The 23,100-nt window shown below is 33.0% G+C and overlaps 1 protein-coding gene across 1 annotated transcript in view; it reads right to left on the reverse strand.

The window, feature by feature from the left end:
• Nucleotides 1–17,147, reverse strand: part of LOC106062983 (ATP-dependent RNA helicase DDX1-like) — a 249,064-nt gene extending 231,917 nt beyond the window's left edge. The window contains exons 1-12 of the mRNA XM_056034576.1: nucleotides 17,011–17,147; nucleotides 13,071–13,122; nucleotides 11,983–12,046; nucleotides 11,408–11,437; nucleotides 10,542–10,638; nucleotides 9,180–9,230; nucleotides 8,767–8,853; nucleotides 6,606–6,766; nucleotides 4,864–4,936; nucleotides 4,438–4,514; nucleotides 3,714–3,767; nucleotides 2,403–2,463 (exon numbers count right to left, since the gene is read on the reverse strand). Coding sequence (XP_055890551.1) covers nucleotides 2,403–2,463; nucleotides 3,714–3,767; nucleotides 4,438–4,514; nucleotides 4,864–4,936; nucleotides 6,606–6,766; nucleotides 8,767–8,853; nucleotides 9,180–9,230; nucleotides 10,542–10,638; nucleotides 11,408–11,437; nucleotides 11,983–12,046; nucleotides 13,071–13,122; nucleotides 17,011–17,026 — 823 coding nt within the window. The 5' untranslated portion in view covers nucleotides 17,027–17,147. The remainder of the gene's footprint in view (nucleotides 1–2,402; nucleotides 2,464–3,713; nucleotides 3,768–4,437; nucleotides 4,515–4,863; nucleotides 4,937–6,605; nucleotides 6,767–8,766; nucleotides 8,854–9,179; nucleotides 9,231–10,541; nucleotides 10,639–11,407; nucleotides 11,438–11,982; nucleotides 12,047–13,070; nucleotides 13,123–17,010) is intronic.
• Nucleotides 17,148–23,100: the final 5,953 nt, after the last annotated feature.

A 23,100-nucleotide genomic window follows, 5' to 3' on the forward strand; every position in this document is an offset into this window, starting at 1 on the left:
ACATTCACTATCAGCGTTGGCTATCTTCTATTGTTGGCCTTTCACATGTGAGATTAGATTTCATTATTTGAGTGTTACCTCTGTTTGATTAATCTGTACAAGACAAAGTGTGGAAGTGCCTAACATACCTATTAAGATAAGTAACAGCCGCTGAGCATTGAACAAGCCACATCACACCCTCATTAATGATTTGATACAGAAAGTGTTGTATCACTTTTACATTCCCTTTAAAAAAGACAGATCTAGGTTTTCAAGGAAATATATCTGGCTTGTCTTTTATTTGGTCAACTAGATCATAATGAGGTCTTGTCGTAACTATGGGACTATTGGATGGATATGAAATTGATATGAAATTGGATATGAAGGGTTTTATTCAACAACCAACTGAAATTTGAGACTCAATCTAGATGAATTGTTCAAAAAGAGGTTTCTCAATAAAAGGCCAGTTTTTTTCTCCCAGCTAAGTCACTGCATTATAAAACATATAAAAAATACTTTTTAAAACAACTTTTTTTAAGTGTTATTGTATCAATTAGTCTGGATCAGTTTGTATTAGTTTATATAGGTGATTGACCTAGACATAACAAACCTGTGCGATTAGAAATATTTTACCGATTGTTTTTGTTTAGCGTTTAGCTTTCTCAATGCACTATGATCCTATCACTTGTCCAGACCAGTTGGGAAATGGGGAGGGAAGAAGAGGGTATCTTGGTGAATGTTTACATGATCGCTTTTTTTAAAGCATAAAAAAAAAAATTCGCTCAGGGCTCAAGTCCTCAAGGGGACAAATGTAACTTATACCACGACATATATCAAGTACAATTTCTTTCCCTTGTTCAGATTACGAAACAAAACAATTAATTACCAATAATTAATTAGCCAACTGGTTAATTTTTTTTTATTGCTTTTTGTGTTGTCAGGTAAAAAAAATAATTTTGCAAAATTTTAGTTTAACCAGAGTGTGGGGGAAATAATGTGTACAAACTTTTTACCAGACAAACAGACAGACAGAGTTGATACAAGCAATGTAAAAATGTATTGTTTTTATTGTTCATACTAAACTTTTATAATTAAGTTAAACTGAAGAAATGGGATCCAGTCTACTCTCTATATATTCAGTGGCTTGTAGTCTGGATGATGTTAATAAAATTATGATAGCATCGATTTCTAGATGCTCAACACAAATGTCAGCCAAACAGATGGTGGTAAGGACTAGATAAAATGTTAGACTATGAGTGTAATGAGCAAAGCTCAATTAATGACACTACGAGAAACATTCTTTAAAAAAAGATTTTAAATTTTTTTTTTTAAATTGTAGTTTCCAAGCTTTTAACATTTTTACATCCAGTTCTATTAATTTCATTAACCAACATGACATTGAGATGCTGGACAATATTTCTACTAAATATTCATCTGTAAAGATTGGTTTCAGAAAGTATTGGGCAGTTAAAAAGCAATTTTAAATTTTTATTTCTAATTAAACAGTTTTTAAAAAATGACATCAAAAGAAATAGAAAAAAAAAAGTAACAAACTTGAAAAACAAAGGAATATTTTATGATAAAATGGTATAAAAGTGATTGGTATAAAAGTGATTGGTATGAATGTGATTGGTATGAATGTGATTGTCTGGAAATTGTGATTGTCCTTTAAACACACCAAATTTGTCATTGTCTTGAAAGTTGAATTAAGAGACTCTTGAAATCAGCCTTTCTGAAGCATGGTCGAGAGGCTAAGTACGCTTGAACTTGCTTTTTAACTGGCCAATACTTTATGAAGGGGACTCGAGGTTCGACACCCGACTCGAGCAGAGTTGTGTTTTCTAAGCGCATAAAGGCAGCACGGAAAAACCTTCTCCCAGATACCAAGCCCGCCCCCCACTGTTCACAAATAAGAATGGACCATAGCGCTCTGAGCATGCTATAAGCCTGAAAGTAGCGCTATCGAAAAGTTATAATTTAATTATATTATTTAATAGTTCTGTCTGGAGCAACCCAAGCAGACAAAAATCCCCCCCCCCCCTTTTTTTTTTCCATTTTCCCACTCTGTACAACATCAGCCTTGTGGGTGTAGATGTAACCCACATAAAACAGCCCTTTTGAGGAACAATGTGTGGATTGTGACAGGATTGTTGGCTCTCGTCCATCTCTGGCAGTGCAATGAATCTGGTTCCACTTAGGAAGCAATTAACAGGAGAGTAAAAAAAAAAAAGGATGAGAGTTTTTATAGAAGCTATTTCATGGTGCGGGCTGCTTAGAGAAGAACTTTTCAATGCTGTTTTGCTCTTCCTCTGGCCATAATTCTTGTCACTTCTACAAGAACTGTGCTTGCCTAAAGCTACAAAGTCACTGACTATTGATGTGAGTGCATTTAAAAGAAAAAAAAGAAACAATCCTAAACTTACCTTTCACTTTGGTAGCTGTGCAATATTCACTTGGGGCACTGCTCAAAGCTTCATAACCACCCTATCAAATAGAAACATTGGGCAAACAAAGGTGAAACATAAGAGCTAGCTATCTTTTTTATTATTATTAATGTACAAGTCTTATTATTATTATTATTATGTAAGAAACAAATGAGTATTCATTCTCTGGCACTGTCAGGGTCGATTTTCGTTAAAGAGAAACAAAATTCATAGTAGTCCCTTTAACAGTTACCACTGAGAAATTTCCTGGTGATGTGGCAGGTCTGCAGCAGTACCGCCCTCTGATAGGCAACGAGGATGATCCTAGGAATGTTGAGGGCCTTAAAGGTATCTGTGAGGTCAGTTGTTATCATCCCCTCGGTTGATTATTATTATTATCATTAATGTACATGCTACAGAAAATGTAAAATAGTCTTTCTTTCTTATACAGTAAATATTACACACTTTTAAAAATCAAATTCTACTGTTTCTTAGTTCAGGTGATATTTTAGCCTAAACTTTACCATAACAATTCTGATTGGTAGACAGATAATAAACAATGTCGTCTTGTACAACGTAACAGCTAAGTAACAGCTGAACATATTCAGGACAATCCTGATATTTCTGACTGGGTCAACATTTTACTCTCTGTTCAAGCTTTCAGTAAGTCCATTTTTTGTTCAGGGATAAGAGATGGCTGAGCCTTAGATCCGTGAGCAGCATAAAAGACATAATGCAGCCTTTTTAGAAGATCCTTATTTAGATTTTAAATGTTTGGCCATAAAAAAAAGTAAAATTGTAATAGGGCAAATAAATATTAGGTTATAAAAGTATCATTGTGTATAAATATTTTTTTTTTAAGTTTCAATGTCCAGGAATTGTCCTGTCTGTGTAATTTGTAAAAGAATTCAAATGATACAGATTTGTCTGAGGCAGTAGAGAATTTCATTATCTCAACAATTAGTAAAAAAAAAAAAAAAAAAAAAACCTCAATGGTGCTTAAATTACATGAATTTTTTTTTTATTTCATTTTTTTAGAAAAAAATTTGAAATTGTATACAATAAAACTACTGAAAAAAATATTCTGGAGATGTCTGGAATCTACTGAAATTTCAGTGGAAAAAATGAATACTTTTTTAAATCTAAAAAATTATTTAAAAATGTAATATTTTAATGCCGATTTTCATAATATTATAATATACTAAGATTACAACTGTTAATTAATATATCTAAAAATCTATATATGTTTTTAAAAGGAAGAACCACTTATAATTGGCTTTCTTTAACAAAGAGGAACTCTAGAGAGGGTACCTTTGGTGGAAACTTGAATGGTGCATCTCCAAAGTTAAATTTCATTTCTGCATTCTGTTTGAAAGAAATATGACATTAAACTTCTGCAAGAAAAGTTGCAAAGCTGCAAGTTGCACATGTCAGTGATGGATGATGAATGATTATAAAGAATCAAAGAAATCAGAAATTGAACGTATAATGTCATTTCGCTGCCATTCAATCTTGGCAGATATGTTAAAATATATTTATGGCCCCTAGATTATGTATGACAAGGCAGTTATATTATATTATAGTTGTCATGGTAAACATTACAAGGCTGCCACATGTATAGTCTAATATTAACGAGATGTAATTGAGCCTCAGATAATTACAGCTGAATTTGGTTAGTCATAACACATAAGGATGTGGATGTTCTGGTCCTAAGAAATGGATGGTCCATTTAACTGGTTTTTACTGTATAATCAGATTTGTTTAGGTACTTAGGAATTTGGCTTGAATAAGGGGCTGGTCTGCATTAACCGGATTCAACTGTATTTTGCAATATCTTAGCAAAATAGATAACTATTAAGCTCTCCCATGTTTAAAGTAAGAAAACATGAGCACTACATACTAAACTTTCTTTAATTATCTTAAATATTTCATAAAGATTGTTTTATGTTAACCAGAAATTTCGAAATTTATCCTTATGGTAAGAGTAACAAGAGAGAAAAAAATTATTTGAACCAAAAAAAACAAACTATCAAACCTTCAAGACAACAGCAGCATAGAACTGTTCATTTCTCAAATTTGGCGGAATATCATAAGCTTTAGGGAACTCTTTCCCTGTAATACAAAGAGGATATACATTGTGTCACTAAGCAAGTGGTCAGGATTAGAGCTAGCAGACGTGAGAATAAAGACAGAAGATCAGAAAGGTAACAAAAGAATAGAGTAATAAATGAACTGGGAAGAAATGTGGGACAAATTTTATCTATTTTTTTAAACACATTTGTACTACATATATAGTGAGCCCTACCATTTTTTGACCATTAGAGCTAGCAGACATGAGAATAAAGACAGAAGATCAGAAAGGTAACAAAAGAATAGAGTAATAAATGAACTGGGAAGAAATGTGGACAAATTTTATTTATTTTTTTAAACACATTTGTACTACATTTATAATGAGCCCTACCATTTTTTGACCATTTGATTTCAAAATTGTCCAGATTGAGATAACAGCCAATAACATCATTGATACCAAAGGCCTGCAAAGTGAAAGAGTAAATTTGTAAACATTTCAAATCACTTACAAAGCAATGAATAAGGAATAACTTAAGGAATAACGTTCAATGAAATGGAATTAGTAGATTAATATGTATATCATTCAAGTGAATATTTCCATACCTGTTAGTTTTCTGCTTGAGAATTAATAGAAAAGAAATACAGTTCTACAAAATATCCACTTAACTGACTAATCAATCAATTTTACTACCTAGAGAAAAAAGCACTTAAAACTCAATATCTTATTTTGCAAGACAGTATTAAAGCTCAATTTAATTTAGAGATATAATCCAATCCAACAGTACAAAACATTTGAATTAACATTCTGGATTGTTTATTTTTATTTTTTTAATAAGAATTTTAATATGTAAAATGACATTGTAATATAGTCAAGAAAGTAAGAAATGATTTTAAATGTGAAATAGGAGTCTAATACGAAACTGTCGCAGTTAGTTTTTACTGAAGAGTTTATTTGACAATTCTTAGTTTGGGTTGCATTTCGCCATCTTGTACTTGAAAGACAAGCCGTACTTTATGTGGTCCTGAATAATTCTTGGTTTTAGGTTACTAGCCAACCTTAGCCATATTGCCATGGATCTATTCTTGGTAGGACTCTTTGACCACTGTTTAGGGTGAGGATAGTTTAATACTGTAATGATATTCTTTATGCAGATTCATTCACAATTAATAGTTCTAGATCAGACGTTAGAGTCTTGTGTATTTCTATAGAGTTTCAGTGTTGGAGTAACCCATCTAATCAAAGTTGATATTTATTGACAGTTTCTGCAGTAGATGATACAGTGACGAATCCTTGGTACAAATTGTGGACCAGTTGAAGATGTTGAAGTCATTGTCAATGCTGTGTCAAAGGTGCTTATTATATTAATAGTACTTACTATGAATGTAATTATGAACTATTATCTTCATATTTAATTTTTAGGACTTATTCACATTTCAATATGGTAGGCCCTTCCGAGGTGTCTAATGCAGATAAACCAAATGGAGGTAATGCTCAACATAATATAGAATCCAATAACACCGGTGAAAGGCCGAACAATCAATAGAAATTAGTCAACGCTGATACTGAATGTCAAACAAGTTTAATAGCAGTGAAGGGAACCATCGAATGTCAGCTAACTCTCTAGACGTTCATAAAATGCGACTTATTTCTACGTTGTCCTGGAAGTGTCTGTCGACGTTGGCTTCTGTTTCATTCTGTCTCTAAAACCCGATCCATGTTTTTACTAGTCACGTCATTGTCACCAAGTCAAAACTTCCCCTATTTCCGAAACAAAAATTAATTTCTAATCGTGCCATAACAACTATCATTGTATAAATATCCTAATATTAAAATCATAATTTACTTTAAAAATCATCATCACATAGTTTATTACTCTATGTACGACTGTGTGTGCATGGTGCGTCTGTTAGGCTGAACCTAGGGACTAATATAATTATAAAGCTAAACAAACAAGTATTCTCAAATACAAACAGATATTGTAATGAAAATTATACAAAGCTACCGAGACATTTTAAATATCTAACAACACAGAAACATGATCCTGATATTTAAACATAAATGGTCTAACGGTTAATGATAGCTTAAATTGTGACAATGATTCCAGTGGATGGGGGTTAAGTATCATAGCTTACCTCTCCATATTCATCAAACTTTTTATCAAAAGATTTCTTTCCAGTCCCACCAAATCCAAAACCGAATTTGTCTGTGCCTAGATCAAGTTTAGCGTCCCTGGTAGACCAACCAACTCGACACAGGCCTTCGTCTGTCACTGTGCCTTCGTAGTAGTATTTGCCTGAAACACCATGTTTCCATTCAATGACAAGTAATTTTAATGCAATAGCAGGAATCAAGATTTAGTTGGCCCGTTCTGTTGTTGTTTATTTTATATCACTTGAAAGGAAATTCCATCCTCTGTACATTTTCAGATAGTAAATTATTTTTGTCTGAGTGCATCCACACTTTGTTTAAAATATGATCCCTCATAAAACAGTTCTCAGTCTAGCAATAAGTACAATAGTAATTGTTACATAGAATATAGTCCATTGGTGTCAGTGTATTAGCAGTAAAAAAAATTAAAATGTCTGCTGACATATGTGTTGGTTTTATGATTTTTAATATAATTTTTTTTTTTAAATATTTAATTATTTTTAAAGCATTTTTTTTAATTTATAAAATATGTTCATTATTTATAGACATAACGGGATAAAAATTATTGATCAATTAATGGACATTGCTTTAGTTTTGATAGCTGCTTATAACATCATGTAAATATTTTTTTGTTGATTGTTTGAGATGTTGTGTAAAGGGAGATTATCTATTATGTATTTTTTTATTCACAAAGAAATAACCACATAATGTCTTTAAAAGCTTATGCTCTCTGACATATGTATTACACAAATCTTATAGGCAGAGCTAAGTGCATGTGAACTAACGTAATTACAAAAGAAACAGTTTTATTTATAGCATGAGAAACTGTTCTGAGTGTCTGATTGGTCTGTACTTACTCTTACTGTTACTTTATAAGCTCTCTATATTTAAACCAAAAGTAGTTCTAATGATTAAAATATCATAACCACTATAAAATTATCTAGTTCTGAGAAAAATAAAGAAACTAGCTTTAAAGAACATTCATTACATGAATTTGAATACTAAACATATAGTAAATATTTCTGCAAAATAAAAGTGGAAAACTGTTATAATTATATGTCTATAATTTTCTTTTCTTGTTTTTACTTTCTTAAAAACATTCCTGGACCCCACTGTAGGAGCCTACAGGGCTCTCCCAACAGGTCCCCAGCTGGCCATGAAGGTGGGGCGAGGAGGGGCGGAACAATTTTTTTTCTCAAATGGGGTGCCAATGGTAAAAGTTTGAGAAACACTGCTCTACAACAAATAAGAAAAATTGTTATGAAGTTATGAAGATTGTGTAGATAACATTATAGAATAGAAAGCCTTCAGGATAGATGACTTAAAAGTAAAGTAGCAATTATACATAAAATACTGAACCATAATCTTCAAGTACAAAACAAAATTTAATAAAATACTCAGAAAGACACAAAGGTAAAGGCACATGCCTCGTTCTATATGCTAGGACAAATTTGTACAAAAGCTCCTTCTTCCCTAGCACTATTAGAGCATGGAATGGGTTGCCTGAGCTAGCCAGGAAAACCAGTGACTTGGCGGAGTTTAGGTCATTGGTTAATATGCATGACTGAATGCATGAGCGTAGGACGTAATCATCTTCTTTTTTGAAGTAAAGTCTGTATCATATAAGCTGAGATAAGTTGTGAAAAATGTTAATTAATTAAAAAGAAACTGTTAATCACATGTTTTAATAGACATGTGCTAATCTCTTAATGCTTCTTGTTCTTGTGGGAAGCCTGGTCGAGAGGCAAAGTGCGCTTGAACTTGGCTTGGCTTGGCTACCTAGAAGGGGGCCCGAGGTTCGACACCAGACTCGGGCACAGTTGTGTTTACTGAGCGCCTAAAGGCAGCACGGAAAACCAACTCCTAGATACCCCCACCGGTCCACAAATGAGATTGGACCAAAAGCGCTCTGAGCATGCTATAAGCATGAAAGTAGCGCTATATAAAAAGCTATAATAATAATGAAATATTTTCCAAGAAGAGACTTTAAACGGTAAAGATCTTTGATTGTAAGAAAAATAAAATCCATGCATTTTTTAAACAGTATACAGCCAGCTACTTATGTTTAAAAATGTCCTCCATTTCAGACATTGGCTCCTCGGCATTAAAGCATTTTATAATTCAGAGAAAGACTTGCATCACTACCTTTTCCAAAAACAGCCTTGTTACTCCTTGTTCCATGCCATCCTTGTTGATCTCTGGCCTGACAAAGTAATCCATCCTCACCAATGGCTGGAAGAATCACACAAAAAAAAAAAACGTGTTTGTAAAAAGGAACAAATGATAAGAAAGAAAAACTAATAAATATTGAACATTGCAAGTTTCATGTTTCTCTGATGGATAATAATAATAATTTTATTTATAAAGTGCTGTTAACAAACAAAATGTAGGCCCAAGGTGCTGTAATAACATTACAAACACAAGCAAGACGAGCTAAAATGACAATTAATCTAAAAAAGTTTTAAACAGATAGGTCTTAAAGTTCTTCCTAAAAGTGGTGTAGCATGTTGTCTGTCTGAGATCAAGAAATCAATTAAATAAACCAGGCCTGTACTTACCCATCGCATCACCTCTATCATAAACATTCATTTTCCAGTGTTTGCTAGCACCTAAAGAAAGAAATGTGCAAGTAGTGGGAGGGCAAGGATAAATATACAAAAGTTAATTATATAACAAGCATAATAACAGTATATTAATTTACATAGCACTATTAAAAAACAGAATGAAAGCTTAAGAGGCTATAAGAAGATAACATACATGTGAAATTTCAATGCTTCAGGGTTTTAATTTTTGCTTCTAAACAATAGTATTGACAGACTAATAATTCTTTAATAGTCGAGTGGACGAGTAGTGAATCTCTTGGTTTCTGAACAAAGGGGTCTTTGAATTCCAATGAACACTAGGATTTTGAGCTTGGAGGGGTTTTTTTATAGCTATGAGACCAGCCAGCTCTAATGAGTACATAACACATATGTTGGGAAAGTAAAGGTGGTTGTTCCTTATGCTGGCCACATGTCAGCCATTGAAACAGATGTGCTATATATTATCTGACCCTTAGATAGCAATACATTTACTTAACATTTTTTTTTTACTTTAATAGTCATTATACTCACTGAGCAGTAAGCTAAAAAAAACTAATGTTCTACACAGTATATTCTTGGAATATGCATACAGTAGTATAGTGTCACATCCTATTGATTTTATTTCTAAATTCTAAAAAATTTTTCTATAAACTTTTAGTGTCTATTGGCTTTGACTTGTAAGAATCTACTAAGTTCTGAACAAGACAATAGAGATTTGTGAGAAATAAGTGTATCATCTTCATCTTCATGTGACTTTCAGGTGATTTATCAAAGCTTGACTAGGATCAAATTTGAATGTGTTTATTATACATTTTTCTTCAATTTCATATACAATCTTAGAATCAATACATGTTATAATTAATTGATCTCGAGTGAGTTTTTTTGTATTAAGAGTTTTCATTACAGCTTTGACAAAACACTTTCTTCACATCAATGTTTACATCACAATAAAGCATGGAGTGATGATTGTACTACATATTGTATAGTGAATAGTTGATTGATAGAATCTACATTTTAAGAATTGTATGTTTTAGTTTTTTTTGGTGGTAATGTCATTTTTCTTTTACTACGGTGGTTTTTGGTGTTTATTTTCATAACTTTATGAAGCACATGTTCTTTTTCCTGCATACATTCCTGGTGTTTTCAATTCTTTGATAGATGACTTCTTGGTTTACTTAACTAAGTCCTAAGTCAGGAATTTACAACAAATCTAGTCTCTAATAGCAATTATGAAAATCTAATAGTTAAACCACAGACATGATTGATTCTGAATATTTGATATGAATTAAAAATACATTTTAGAACATTATTAGAACCAGTAAGCTACAGCACTCTTACTTCCACTAGCAGATACAGATGCCTTGCCAGATGATTTTCCTTCTTGTAAATCTTTGAGAGTTTCATAAACTATCTGCAGTACTGGCAAACAAAAAGCCTTAAGGCAGTAGAAGAAAAACAAATAGTTTTAATTTGTTTCAACATTTGTAAAAGATCATAAAAATGATTCAATACCTATACACCAAAAAAATTATTCACACGTGGCTTGCTTGTTGAGAATCCCTCCAAAGAAGTGACAGTATATCATTAAGAAAGGACCAAGCTCTTTTACTCAATTCATATATTGCTTTAAAATGTAGTTTTAATACAGCTTTAAGAGCTGTTCAAGTCACCAAATTGGATATGAAATAACAGGTAAGAGAATCATCAGACAAGTAGTTAGGCAGTAAAGAACTATTCCCACTCCTGGCTTGAAGTTCCATAAAAAAAAAAAAAGCACTAGCAAAGAGACATGTTGTTATGAATAACTCAAGTCATGTGGGGATTTTAGGAACAATGCAAGAAGTGACAAGGATTTTTCAAGGTGAGAGGATGTTGTTATATGATATATATTTATTCTACATAATAATGTTTATTTAATAAATTTTCTTTTGCTACCTTATTGTTATGATATATGAAAAATAAAACAGTTAATTTAACAAAGACCTTGACAAAAATTTCTTATAGATTGTCACAAAAAAAAAGAAAAAATTAGTTGTTAATATATTGAAAAAAAAAAAAAAAAAAAAAAAAGCAATTATGTTTCAAAAATTGATAGATACTAATAATAGTAGCTTTTTTTCCTCAATGATCAGATAAAGATTTAAATAGTTTTGAAAAAAATATTATTTAAATTAGTGGCAAAAAATAATAATAATAATACTTACGCCTGTTTTACCACTACCTGTTTCTGCAGCCTACAAGTAAAAGAAAATGTCTCTAAGTAAGTAACATTAATGAAATTTAAAGTAGGGGACAGAACTTATTAACAATGTTGGGCATTTCAAGCCATCACAATGTCTGTGTGTACGTTTTGTTATTAATAGTTTGGTTCAACTAGCAAAAAGAGAGAGATATTAACATAGATTTCAATACATTGTGTTATTAAGTAATTTAATACTAGGTAACTAATACTTAATCTTTAAAATAAAGTATATTTCATTTACAGGCAACTTAGATTGGTATCCTCATTAGGATAGTGAAAACTTTGAAGAATTGACCAAACATTTCTAACCACACATACCAATAGTTAATTTTTTTTTCTACAATTCATCAGATTTAAAAAAAAAAAAAAAAAAATTTATATGGATAGCCTTAATATAACAAAAAGTTATTAGATATTAAAGTAAGTGTGAGACAACTATTTTACAGGTTTTTACTTTAATCAAATATTATGTCAAAAGTGCATGTTTGTAGATGTGTGCGCAACAGATGCAGATTTAACCACCAGGTAAAATATTACCATCAAAACATCTCCACCTCCAAGAATCATAGGAATAGCTTCCGCCTGGACATCAGTTGGTAAACTGGAACAGAAAAATAAAAGCGCGTCATTATGTGTTGATAATGCATTGCACATTGTAAAAATGGTTACTGCAATGATTCTGAGAGTGTTTGTTTTACTTTTTTTTTTGGATGGACAGGGCTTATTTGGGTCAAAAGGTGGAAGTAGAAAACATTAAGTTCAATCCTAATTCAATTTACTATTGGACTTCTAATCTTTGTTTTCGTAGCTAAAATCTATGCATTGCAAATTTATAGTAAATTTCTTTTTCTGTTTTTTTTTTGTTTGAAATAAGAAAGTGTAGATTTTGGAGGTACTGTTAAAAAAATATATGAGTCATTTAAATTCTAAAAAGTTTTTAAGGGAGACAATGAAAAAAGAAGAAAGAATCCAATTGATGTTTATGTTATATAGCTTTCTATTTAGTGGGAAACATGGTCAAGAGGCTAAGTGCGCTTGAACTTAGCTTGGCTTGGCTAATTATGAAGGGGGCTCGACGCTCGACACCCAACTTGGACAGAGTTGTGTTTACTGAGCGCCTAAAGGCAGCACGGAAAAACTATCTCCTAGATACCCTCCTCCCCTCCCCCAACTGGTCCACAACTGAGATTGGACCAAAGCGCTCTGAGCAAGCTATAAGCATGAAAGTAGCGCTATATAAAAGCCATAATTTATATTTATTTATTTATTATTAAATAAAGGTCATTAAACATTTCTAAAATATGCATGAAAAATATCATTAGATAAAAAAAAAACATTGTTCATGCTACTAGAAAGTTAAATAAAAACTATCATGATTACCAACAGAATGTTTATGATAGCTTTGTTGAAATTGCTAGTCAATGATAGTTTTCAAGGTTAAAACATTAAAGCAGCATATATTCAAGATGCTAATTTCATAGCAGTAAAATCCTTACCCTTCTACTAAGCCTACTATAAAAAAACAAAAAATGCTTTTTAACCTGCTTAGCAAGTAAACACAATTATATCAGTACAACAATTTTAGATTACAAATGACTAAAAAAATTTAAAACTTTCTTACATACCTCCAGTCCATTTCTTCTACAGCCTTGGCAATTTCAGGCAAAACTCCCATTTCTGAACAAAAAGAAATAATGTAATATTAAAGTTAGTTTATTGAATTTAAAATACAGAGAAAATTTTGGTAACCTATTGTCTTTATTTTGTTTGTGTTGCTGTGTTGTTGTTTTTTTGTTGTTTCTGTTTTCATCAGAGTTTCTCAAGCTTTGAAGGACCATTTTGATATCAGGAAGACAATCTAACTATTTAGGGTACTTTGATGGTTTGTTAGTTCTAGAGCTACCCTGTCTGTGTAAACTCAGACCCATTCGTTGTTTGGGTTTGTGGAAAAGAGTTCACTAATTCCTCGAGCTCTGTTGGAATATAGTCAGATTTTTTTGTTATGTTTTCAATAATGTCTGTTATAGATGGAAGAGATCTTTGGTTCAAAGGTGGACATTCATTGCATTGTTTAGCTGATTCGGGGTTACATTTTCTAGTTGGTACTTCCTTTTAAGGCTCAGAGATTTCTAAATAAATTAATCCTTTTGAGAAGGTTTTTTGTGCCAGGCTTGTGGATTTCGGTCTTGAATGGGTGTCTATCTAAAGTTTCCATTTTGTTGAACTTTTGTCACAATTTAAATAACCAGCCTAAATGTTAACCAGAAAAGAAAAGTTCTAAAATTTTTCAAACTGCGAAAAAGAATAATAATAATAATTTGTATTATCCATAAGAAAATTAGTCTTTACAATTTGTGCATTACACCCCAATCAAAACATCATAATTATAGAAAACCAAAATATACATTCACACCATACTTACTCATAATTTACATGTGAAAAGTTTATATCAGATGTTTCTACAATTAATTGTAGATAAAATAAATGAGAAATGGACGAGCTACCATCCAAATCACAAGAAAGATGACGCTTACTATAAGCTATTCCGACAAGACCAACGTCTAATCTTTCGACTCAGGACCGGACACAACAGAATGCGACAACACATGTACCGGAAGCTCAAAATTGGAACCAGTGAAATCTGCCCATGTGGAGTATCACCAGAGAATGCCGACCACGTCCTCCAAAACTGCTCTCTTTACGAAGAGAGTATAAGATATTGGCCCCAAATCACCCCAATAGAAAGAAAACTATATGGAGAGCTCCCTGATTTGGAAACCACTGCGCAGTTCATCTCATGTATTGGTCTAGTCATATGAACACTCCAACATAACAATGAGAACGATGAAGAAGAAGAAGATGGAACAGGGGAACAAAAGAGTTTTTATGTCTGTTTATCTTTGCTATCTGTGTCTTGTATCTCTTTTGTAATGGTAAAATCACAAAGTCCTGACCCAAAGTGTGATTTTTTTTATTTCTAGAATCTTTTTAGCTTTTTTATGAATGTGTGTCTCAAACAACTGCCCAAGTGGGGTTTGTTTTTTGCCAATGATTTTACCAGCATTAGGATTCTATGAAGTTTATTTTTATTTTTAATGTTAAGATAGCTATACCAGGCAGAGATATTAAAATTTAAAATATTGCAGAGATGTGAGCGTGATAAAACATAGCCAAGGCCTTTTCGCTAAAATTAAACAAGGACACTTTTCTAAGTAATCGTAATCTTTGCTGCCCTTTTTTGCTGATATAAGCAGAGTTGGAAAATATGATGTTTACGTAATTTGTGATATTATTAAAGTATTTTTAGATAAACACTGCGGTCGCATAGTTTGCAGTGGCCTAAGGCAGGCCCTGCAAAATAGCGGTGTATCCTACGCCGCCGGTCGAGGCCTAATTAAAATTAAATTTTGACTTCTAGACCATCTAGACTCTAAATGAAAATTTTATCTTAGAGTCTAGACCAGACATGTCAAACTCATTAAGGTGTAAGAGCCACATAAAAACTTACTATGACCTGAGGGGCTGCAGCCAAAAATCAGTTGCAAAACAGCCTACCTACTGGTTTTATGTTAATTAGAAACAATACAATAGTATACAATAATTAATAGCATGCCTGTCCCTTAATTAGCTAAATTTGTAGTACAATTTGGTAATTAAAAATTACTATGATTATGTATTATTTTGTTTGTCGTGATGCTTGACATCTTTTCTGGGATACAAGTTTATTAATGTCAGGTTGAAGCTTGTTTGCCACTGACACTTTCATCACTGATGACAAATTTTGATCAGATGACTTGATCTTTTTAGTTCCTGACACGTTGAGAAGTGAACAAGATTTTCTCTTCATATTTGGTTTATCCACAGTCATAATTTTGCTTTAAAGCACTTCACATCATCACACACAGTTGTGATAATTTTGTCTTTACTTTGAAGTTTCAAATTGAAGTCTTGCAGGTGACCAATGCGATCAACTGCAAATGCCAAATCCTGAACCCATTCGTCAGTTTGGAAATGTTCCACGAGTTCACCTTTCATGTTCAGAAACAATACAATGTCTTCACAATACTTTGTGAAGGAGAGCTAGCGGACTTCTGTGTAGTAGGGAACACAATCAAATTCATGTCCAACGTCATCCAGTAACATTGAAAATTGGGGATGATTTAAACCACGTCACGAATAAAATTGATAGGGACTGAAACCGGAATTATGACATGTTGGAACTGTAATTGCTTTGCGCAGGACGTTTCTTGGTGAATAATGCTACTGCTGCACTGAAAATTAGCAAATTTAAATTTGCATCAGTCTCTCTTTTTTTGCAAGTAGCTTTGCATCAAAACCATTTCATTTCATAGTTGGTGCGCCATTCGTTGTTAGACTAGCTAGCTTTACCAAAGGAAAAACTATATCACCTCTTGTTATTTCTCAGAAACATCCTTGTTGTCGTGTTAAGCATAGAAGTAGCTCCTCATGTATCTCAAAATTCCTGTCACAAACCCTTATGAATATAGCCAACTGTGCTACGCCCGTTACATCTATTGACTCATTGAGAGCCAATGAAAATAATTCAAAATTAACTATTTTGTTCTCTAATTGTTCACGCAAGCTGACAGACGTGTCATTTATATTCTATCTGCCACAGAGTTCCTAGTTAACGCTATTTCTTTGAATGCTTTCACCTTTCTGGAAAAATTACTTCGGCAGCTTTAACGACACAATCCTTCATAAAATCACCTTCACTAAATTATTAGCAATGGCTTGCAATTAAGCTTGACAAAATTTAGCTTGCTTTCACTGCAGACTCACTCTTGTTGTTCAGTTTAAATACTATACTTTTCTTAATTCAAGTAGTTTGGCATCTCTTATTTTCCAGCGTAATAGTTTAACATTATTTTGATAATTTTTTACGTGGCCAAGCGGGCTGCACACAAAGTGGTTGCGGGCCGCATGCGGCCCCCGAACACAGTGTTTGACATGCCTGGTCTAGACTCTATCAGCATCTATATCTATGTATCTATATCATCTATATCTTCTTTGAATGCTTTCACCTTTCTGGAAAAATTACTTCGGCAGCTTTAACGACACAATCCTTCATAAAATCACCTTCACTAAATTATTAGCAATGGCTTGCAATTAAGCTTGACAAAATTTAGCTTGCTTTCACTGCAGACTCACTCTTGTTGTTCAGTTTAAATACTTTTCTTAATTCAAGTAGTTTGGCATCTCTTATTTTCCAGCGTAATAGTTTAACATTATTTTGATAATTTTTTACGTGGCCAAGCGGGCTGCACACAAAGTGGTTGCGGGCCGCATGCGGCCCCCGAACACAGTGTTTGACATGCCTGGTCTAGACTCTATCAGCATCTATATCTATATAATAATAATTATATTAGACTTAGTCAATTTATTCTAGATCTAGATCTACATCTAATCTAAATTATACATTATTATTATAATATCATTTTTTAATTTAATTTAAAATACTATAAATTACTAAACAGTAAACTAAATTTTATTAGATCTCATCTGATCTATTATTTAAATTATTTTATTAGATAATAAGATTACCTTCGAATGCTGTCATTTTTTATTTTTATGCACTATCTAAATTAGTATAAATATAGAAATCTTAATCTAGATTCCAGTGTGACTCTAGACTCTATATAAATTATATAAATAATATTGTTTATATAGTCAAGCTCAAAATTATAAAATTTAATTCCGTTTAATTTCAATTCAATTCCAGCTTTTTAGTTTCCACGCAGGTTAGTACTTAATTTAAACACTGAGTAGAAGAGATTATCAGGATCCTCCATTTATGACGTCCTTATTTAAGTGTTATTATAACATTGCGGAAGTGTAGGAAGATTTTTTGTGGAGTCTCCAATGGTACTCCTGCCCTCTTCAATATAATTGCAATTAATGATAATAATAAGTCTAAAGGAATGCCTTATTTTTCTTAATCGATATAGATCTAGTTTGTTAAAGATTTTACATTTTGAAATGTAAAATAAATGTAGCTATAGCCTACCCTGGTGTAAATCTGACCCCACGACTCCCACCCAGTGCCCCACAACTTTAGAAACTCATTGACAATCTAAACAAATCATCTCTCTTTATATTCACACACAGAGGATTCAATAGTTAAAATGGCCATAAAAAAAAATCATATTTATCAGCCACATCAAAAGATGCACAAATTCTGTGATTATATAATCCTTTCCAATCAAGAATAAATTTCACTTCTCTTTTTCGAATGGGCATCTTGAGGTTCTACACCAATTCCCAGATCTAAGGACATGATTTTCGCACAGGTAAATGGCTTAATAATAGCGATGTCCTCCCAACTAATAGTTAAGAATGTTTTTAATGTAATCAGTTTGAGTACGCAGTTTTGAATTGACAATGCTTGTTTTTTAAAGTAGACTTGTGTGATATTTAGACTCTAATTCAGTTAATACAGAGTCCCAAGGTAGATGATACAATTAAAAGATTGCATAACAACCAACATTCCGCCTGCTTCAAATCTAACAAGAATTTCTATCTGTACTAGTCAACGTCTCTAGAGTTTGTGTAATTTTAGGAAATTCATCCCTACTCTTGGGTACTCCAAAGGGTTTATCCTGCAGCTCTTAAAGCAAGTTCCGGTTATTTTGCTGAGGACAACCCAGTTGTGAGCTGACGTTAAAAAGAAAGATGTGTAAACGGTAGAGAGTATCAACTTCAGCAGCTAGAATTCCTACCAAATTTAGAGAATAGCTTGAGCCGGTAATGAATTCTGCTTTAGGACTGACTTCTATAATACGCTTTTAGACACCGTAGAGTTGACCTTTCATGACAGGTGCATTAATATGGCCTTGACCTCCGCAGTTGTTATTTCTAAGCCATACGAATATAGTTTCTCTAGTATCAATTGCATCGATTCCAAGGAGCATGCTTGTCCTTAGTGTCGATGAAGTCAACGAAAGACTCAAGAACTAGTACTCCGTCATTATCCATTATCGTAAAATTTTGGAAGTTAGATCCAACCTTGAGATGTTAGGTGTACTATCGAAAAATAATCGAGAGATATTTGGCTAGTTTTACTGGCTGTGTGATTTATTTTCATGACCACCAAAAATCCCAGTAAATTCGTTTTGTATTTGTGTAATTTTGGTTCCACCACTTAGTAGTTTTACAAGCTCCTGACATTGCCTTCATTCTTTGTCTTCCAATTCTTCTTACACTACACAATATGCCAATGAGTAGGCTACCAGATTCTGTTTTTTGAGAAAAAATAATAATTTCCAAGTGTCTCTTCATGTAGTCTTTCTACTTTTTTTTCTTGTCTAAATAAATCTCGAGCCTTGATTTCAATACTGTTCTTTACACGCAGGCAAATTTTAAGTTCCCTCCAAGCTCTTTTAGTCTCTTGGTTTTCACTTTTCCAAGATAACAGCCACCACTCATTTAATCCATTTTGTTGGATTTTAAATACAGATGTAGCCTAATACTTGATCTTGTCAGAAGAGTATGCGTTGGAACCAAAATGGGGATTTTTTTAAAGCAAATAACTCATCCACTTTCTTAAAACTTGGCATTAGCCTTAAGAAAGTGTAGTGTAAAATTGGGTTTCTTTTAGAGATTTAAACAAACCTAGTAAATTTAATTCAAGCTAATCTTCAGTTTGCATTTAATTTTTAAAGGATAAGTTAATTAACATTAATTTACATTTCAAGTAGAGCAGCTTGTGTTTGTACAATGTTTAATTTTTACTGAGAAAGTTAGTCCCCATTTTGCGGCCCGCATCACCCGCATATGGCTAGCTACGCCTCTGAATATGGCCATAGAGATGTAGTTTGCGTTTTTTACAATAATTAGCAGGTTATCGTGGGATCCAATCGCTGTTATAACAGTGTCTCTAATCTCTTCGTTTGTAATGCGGTCTTTAAATGTGATACCTGGGATATTTCTGTAGCATCTCAATTCCATTATCTAATCTTATCTTATGAATTGCAGACGTAACTACAAAAAAAGAAGATTACACCCTACGCGTGTTCCTGTGTCAATCTAGATATCATTTATTTGCTCATTATTATCTAAACCTTTTGAAAAATCATCAATTAGTCCTATTGGTTGTGTTTCACATGATCTAAAGACATGTTGGTATGGAGTAAGGAAATTATGTTTGTCCAAGTGGTTTATTATGTTTTACATGTGATGCTGGTTAGTGATACTGGTCTGTAGATTGCTGGGTCAGATATTTTTCCTTTTTTTTTTAAATAGGATAGTGACATTAGCTTCTTTCCAGTCCCTTGGTACTCTGCCTTGGTTAAGAGAAGCCTGAAAAAAATAATTTGAACACTGCGCTATCTCGTTTCTTAGTTCTCTGATTAATTTAATCTAGCTAGAATATCATCAGATAAGATAAGGTCCAGATGCTTTATTCGGTTTAATGTTTGCTAATCTTATCTTATATAATACAGACTTCGAAAAAGAAGATGATTACGTCCTACGCGTCATGCATTTAGTCATGCATATTAATCAATGACCTAAATTCTGCTAAGTCACTGGATTTTCATGCACCCATTCCATGCTCTAATAGCACTAGGGAAGAAGGAGCATTTGTAATAGTTTTTGGATCCCATTTTCTCGTACTTCTATAACTTCTATGTTGCTAGTATCCCCCTCTTTAGCTTTGCAGTCTGCGTCCAAGCAGGGCCGGCCATGGATAATTGGAGAAAGTGAATTTGGTGGCCAGAAATGAGATTTTTTAAAAAATGGAAACAGAGAAATAAAAAAATAAAGTTACGCATTTTATGACAAAAAATCTGCCCATCTCTATTTAAATCATTGACTATATATTATATATTTACTTTAGGTCACTTTCACCAATATAAAGTGCTTCCAACTTTTTAGCTTTCTGATTAACACACAACTTTATTAGTTAACAACGAATTTCGAAAATACGTTTTAGAACTTTGCCTCTCGACAACCATCACACTTCAATGTGAAATAAGAGAATGTTGTAGACAAATGTAGATAACCATCACACTTCGTAACAGAATGTTGTAGACAAATGTAGATAACCATCACACTTCGTAACAGAATGTTGTAGACAAATGTAGATAACCATCACACTTCGTAACAGAATGTTGTAGACAAATGTAGATAACCATCACACTTCGTAACAGAATGTTGTAGACAAATGTAGATAACCATCACACTTCGTAACAGAATGTTGTAGACAAATGTAGATAACCATCACACTTCGTAACAGAATGTTGTAGACAAATGTAGATAACCATCACACTTCGTAACAGAATGTTGTAGACAAATGTAGATAACCATCACACTTCGTAACAGAATGTTGTAGACAACCATCAGACGTCAATGTGAAATCGTGCTAATATGTTTATATTGCGTCATTGTTTGTTATGAATGTTTTTGTGAGAAAGTACTTTCCAAATTATTTTTTAATAACCTTAACTAAATAAAATTCAACTCTTGTGGTATGAAGGGAGAGTGACCTTTCAGGAATTACGGGCACGACATGGCCTAAAGTGTGCCGATATGCCAAAAACTCAAAACTCAAACTCCGATAAGCGGACTGCCTTATTCACCGTCACAACTGCTGATGAGTAGCCTACAAGACTCAGGGACATCATTCCAACTGATCCCAAACTATGGAAACCATCGGTAGCTGAAAATGCAAAGACATTATTCAAAGAACGACATATGAGAACCAGAAGAAATAGTGAGCGACATTATGTTATTCAACAGCTATCAATATAGAGAGTTTGCTTCTGAATGGGGTTTCAAGATAACCGCATCAAGCCCCAGGTACCCTCAATCAAATGGTGAAAGTGATGTGTATGTTGATATCGTAAAGCAGAAATTCAACAAAGTATACAAAAGTGGGAAAGATCCATATCTCGCTATGCTCGAGTATAGAAATACTCCGATAAGCGGACTGCCGTATTCACCATCACAACTGCTGATGAGTAGAAGACTCAGGGACATCATTCCAACTGATCCCAAACTATTGAAACCATCGGTAGCTGAAAATGCAGAGACATTACTAAAGGAACGACAGATGAAAATCAAAGTGAAATACGATGCTCATGCAAGATTACCTAAAGATTACTATGTCGGATAGAGAGTGAGAGTTCGTATAGGACAAACAATGCAGAAAGCAGTTGTCGCTAAAAAAAAAACATTAATCACCCAGATCTTACATCATAAAGACAAACGATAGAAAAACCTACAGACGAAATCAACGCTATTTAAACAAGAGTTTCGTAGAATACATCTCTGTTACTATGATATCGATGAAGACAACAAACAGCAAACTGTTAGAACAAACGAAACAGACAGTTATAGACCAATGTCTAGAGAACTTGTTGTGCCAGTCAAGACAACCAGAATTGGTTGAGTTGTTAAAGTTCCTAGTAGATATCATTCTTAAGAACTTTAAAAGGAAGGATGTGATAAAAATTTTAAAAGGAAGAATGTGCTAATATGTTAATATTGCTTCATTGTTTGTTGTAAATGTTTTTGTGAAAAAGTACTTGAAAGGATGTGACGAAATAAAATGATAGTCTTCAATGTCTACTTATATCAACACAAAGTCTCTGTTTATTAATTGTTATGGTTGATGTCTACAGTATTTTTTTTATTTCTCTGTGACAACAGAACAAAATAACAGAATGTTGTAGACAACCATCACACTTCAATGTGAAATAACAGAATGTTGTAGACAACCATCACACTTCAATGTGAAATAACAAAACGTATTTGGCAACCATCACACATCAATGTGAATTAACAAAATGTTGTAGACAACCATCACACTTCAATGTAAAATAACAGAATGTTGTAGACAACCAGCACAATTCAATGTGAAATAACAGAATGTTGTAGACAACCAGCACAATTCAATGTGAAATAACAGAATGTTGTAGACAACCAGCACAATTCAATGTAAAATAACAGAATGTTGTAGACAACCAGCACAATTCAATATGAAATAACAGAATATTGTAGACAACTATCACACTTCAATGTGAAATAACAAAACGTATTTGGCAACCATCACACTTCAATGTGAATTAACAAAATGTTGTAGACAACCATCACACTTCAATGTGAAATAACAGAATGTTGTTGCACGCATCAAACTCATTACAAAGTTTTGAAAACAGCCGACTTCTGCTATGAATACTTAGCAATTTTAAATCTTGGTTTAAACTAGAGCATTGTTTCCAAACATGTGTTCGTGGCCTAAATAGGTGTTCCAAGGACCACTGGAATAATTAACTAGTAGGCCACCACGTGAATTAATCTCTCTAGATAAAATACTCAGGATGAGCGAAGTGGTTCCGTTAAGGGAAAAAGTTTGGGAAACACTGAACTGGTGCATTGTACATTATTAATTTTCTAAAATAAACAGCTAAGAAATAATTGTGCAAAGTTTTAACTTGATCCGAGAATGGGAAGTGGGAGAAAAAAAGGCTTCAAAATTGTTAACAGACATAGTGAGTTAATAAAAGCTTTGTAATAAAACCAACGTGATTTTGGGCTTTCGGGTCGATAAGTATTAAAACCATGGCTGTCGATTAGGACGTCGTAATAGTACTATTAGTGAGTCAAATTACTGTTTTTCTCTCCCCCCCCCTC

This window comes from Biomphalaria glabrata, chromosome 7, assembly GCF_947242115.1.
Source record: "Biomphalaria glabrata chromosome 7, xgBioGlab47.1, whole genome shotgun sequence".
Lineage (NCBI taxonomy): Eukaryota > Metazoa > Mollusca > Gastropoda > Planorbidae > Biomphalaria > Biomphalaria glabrata.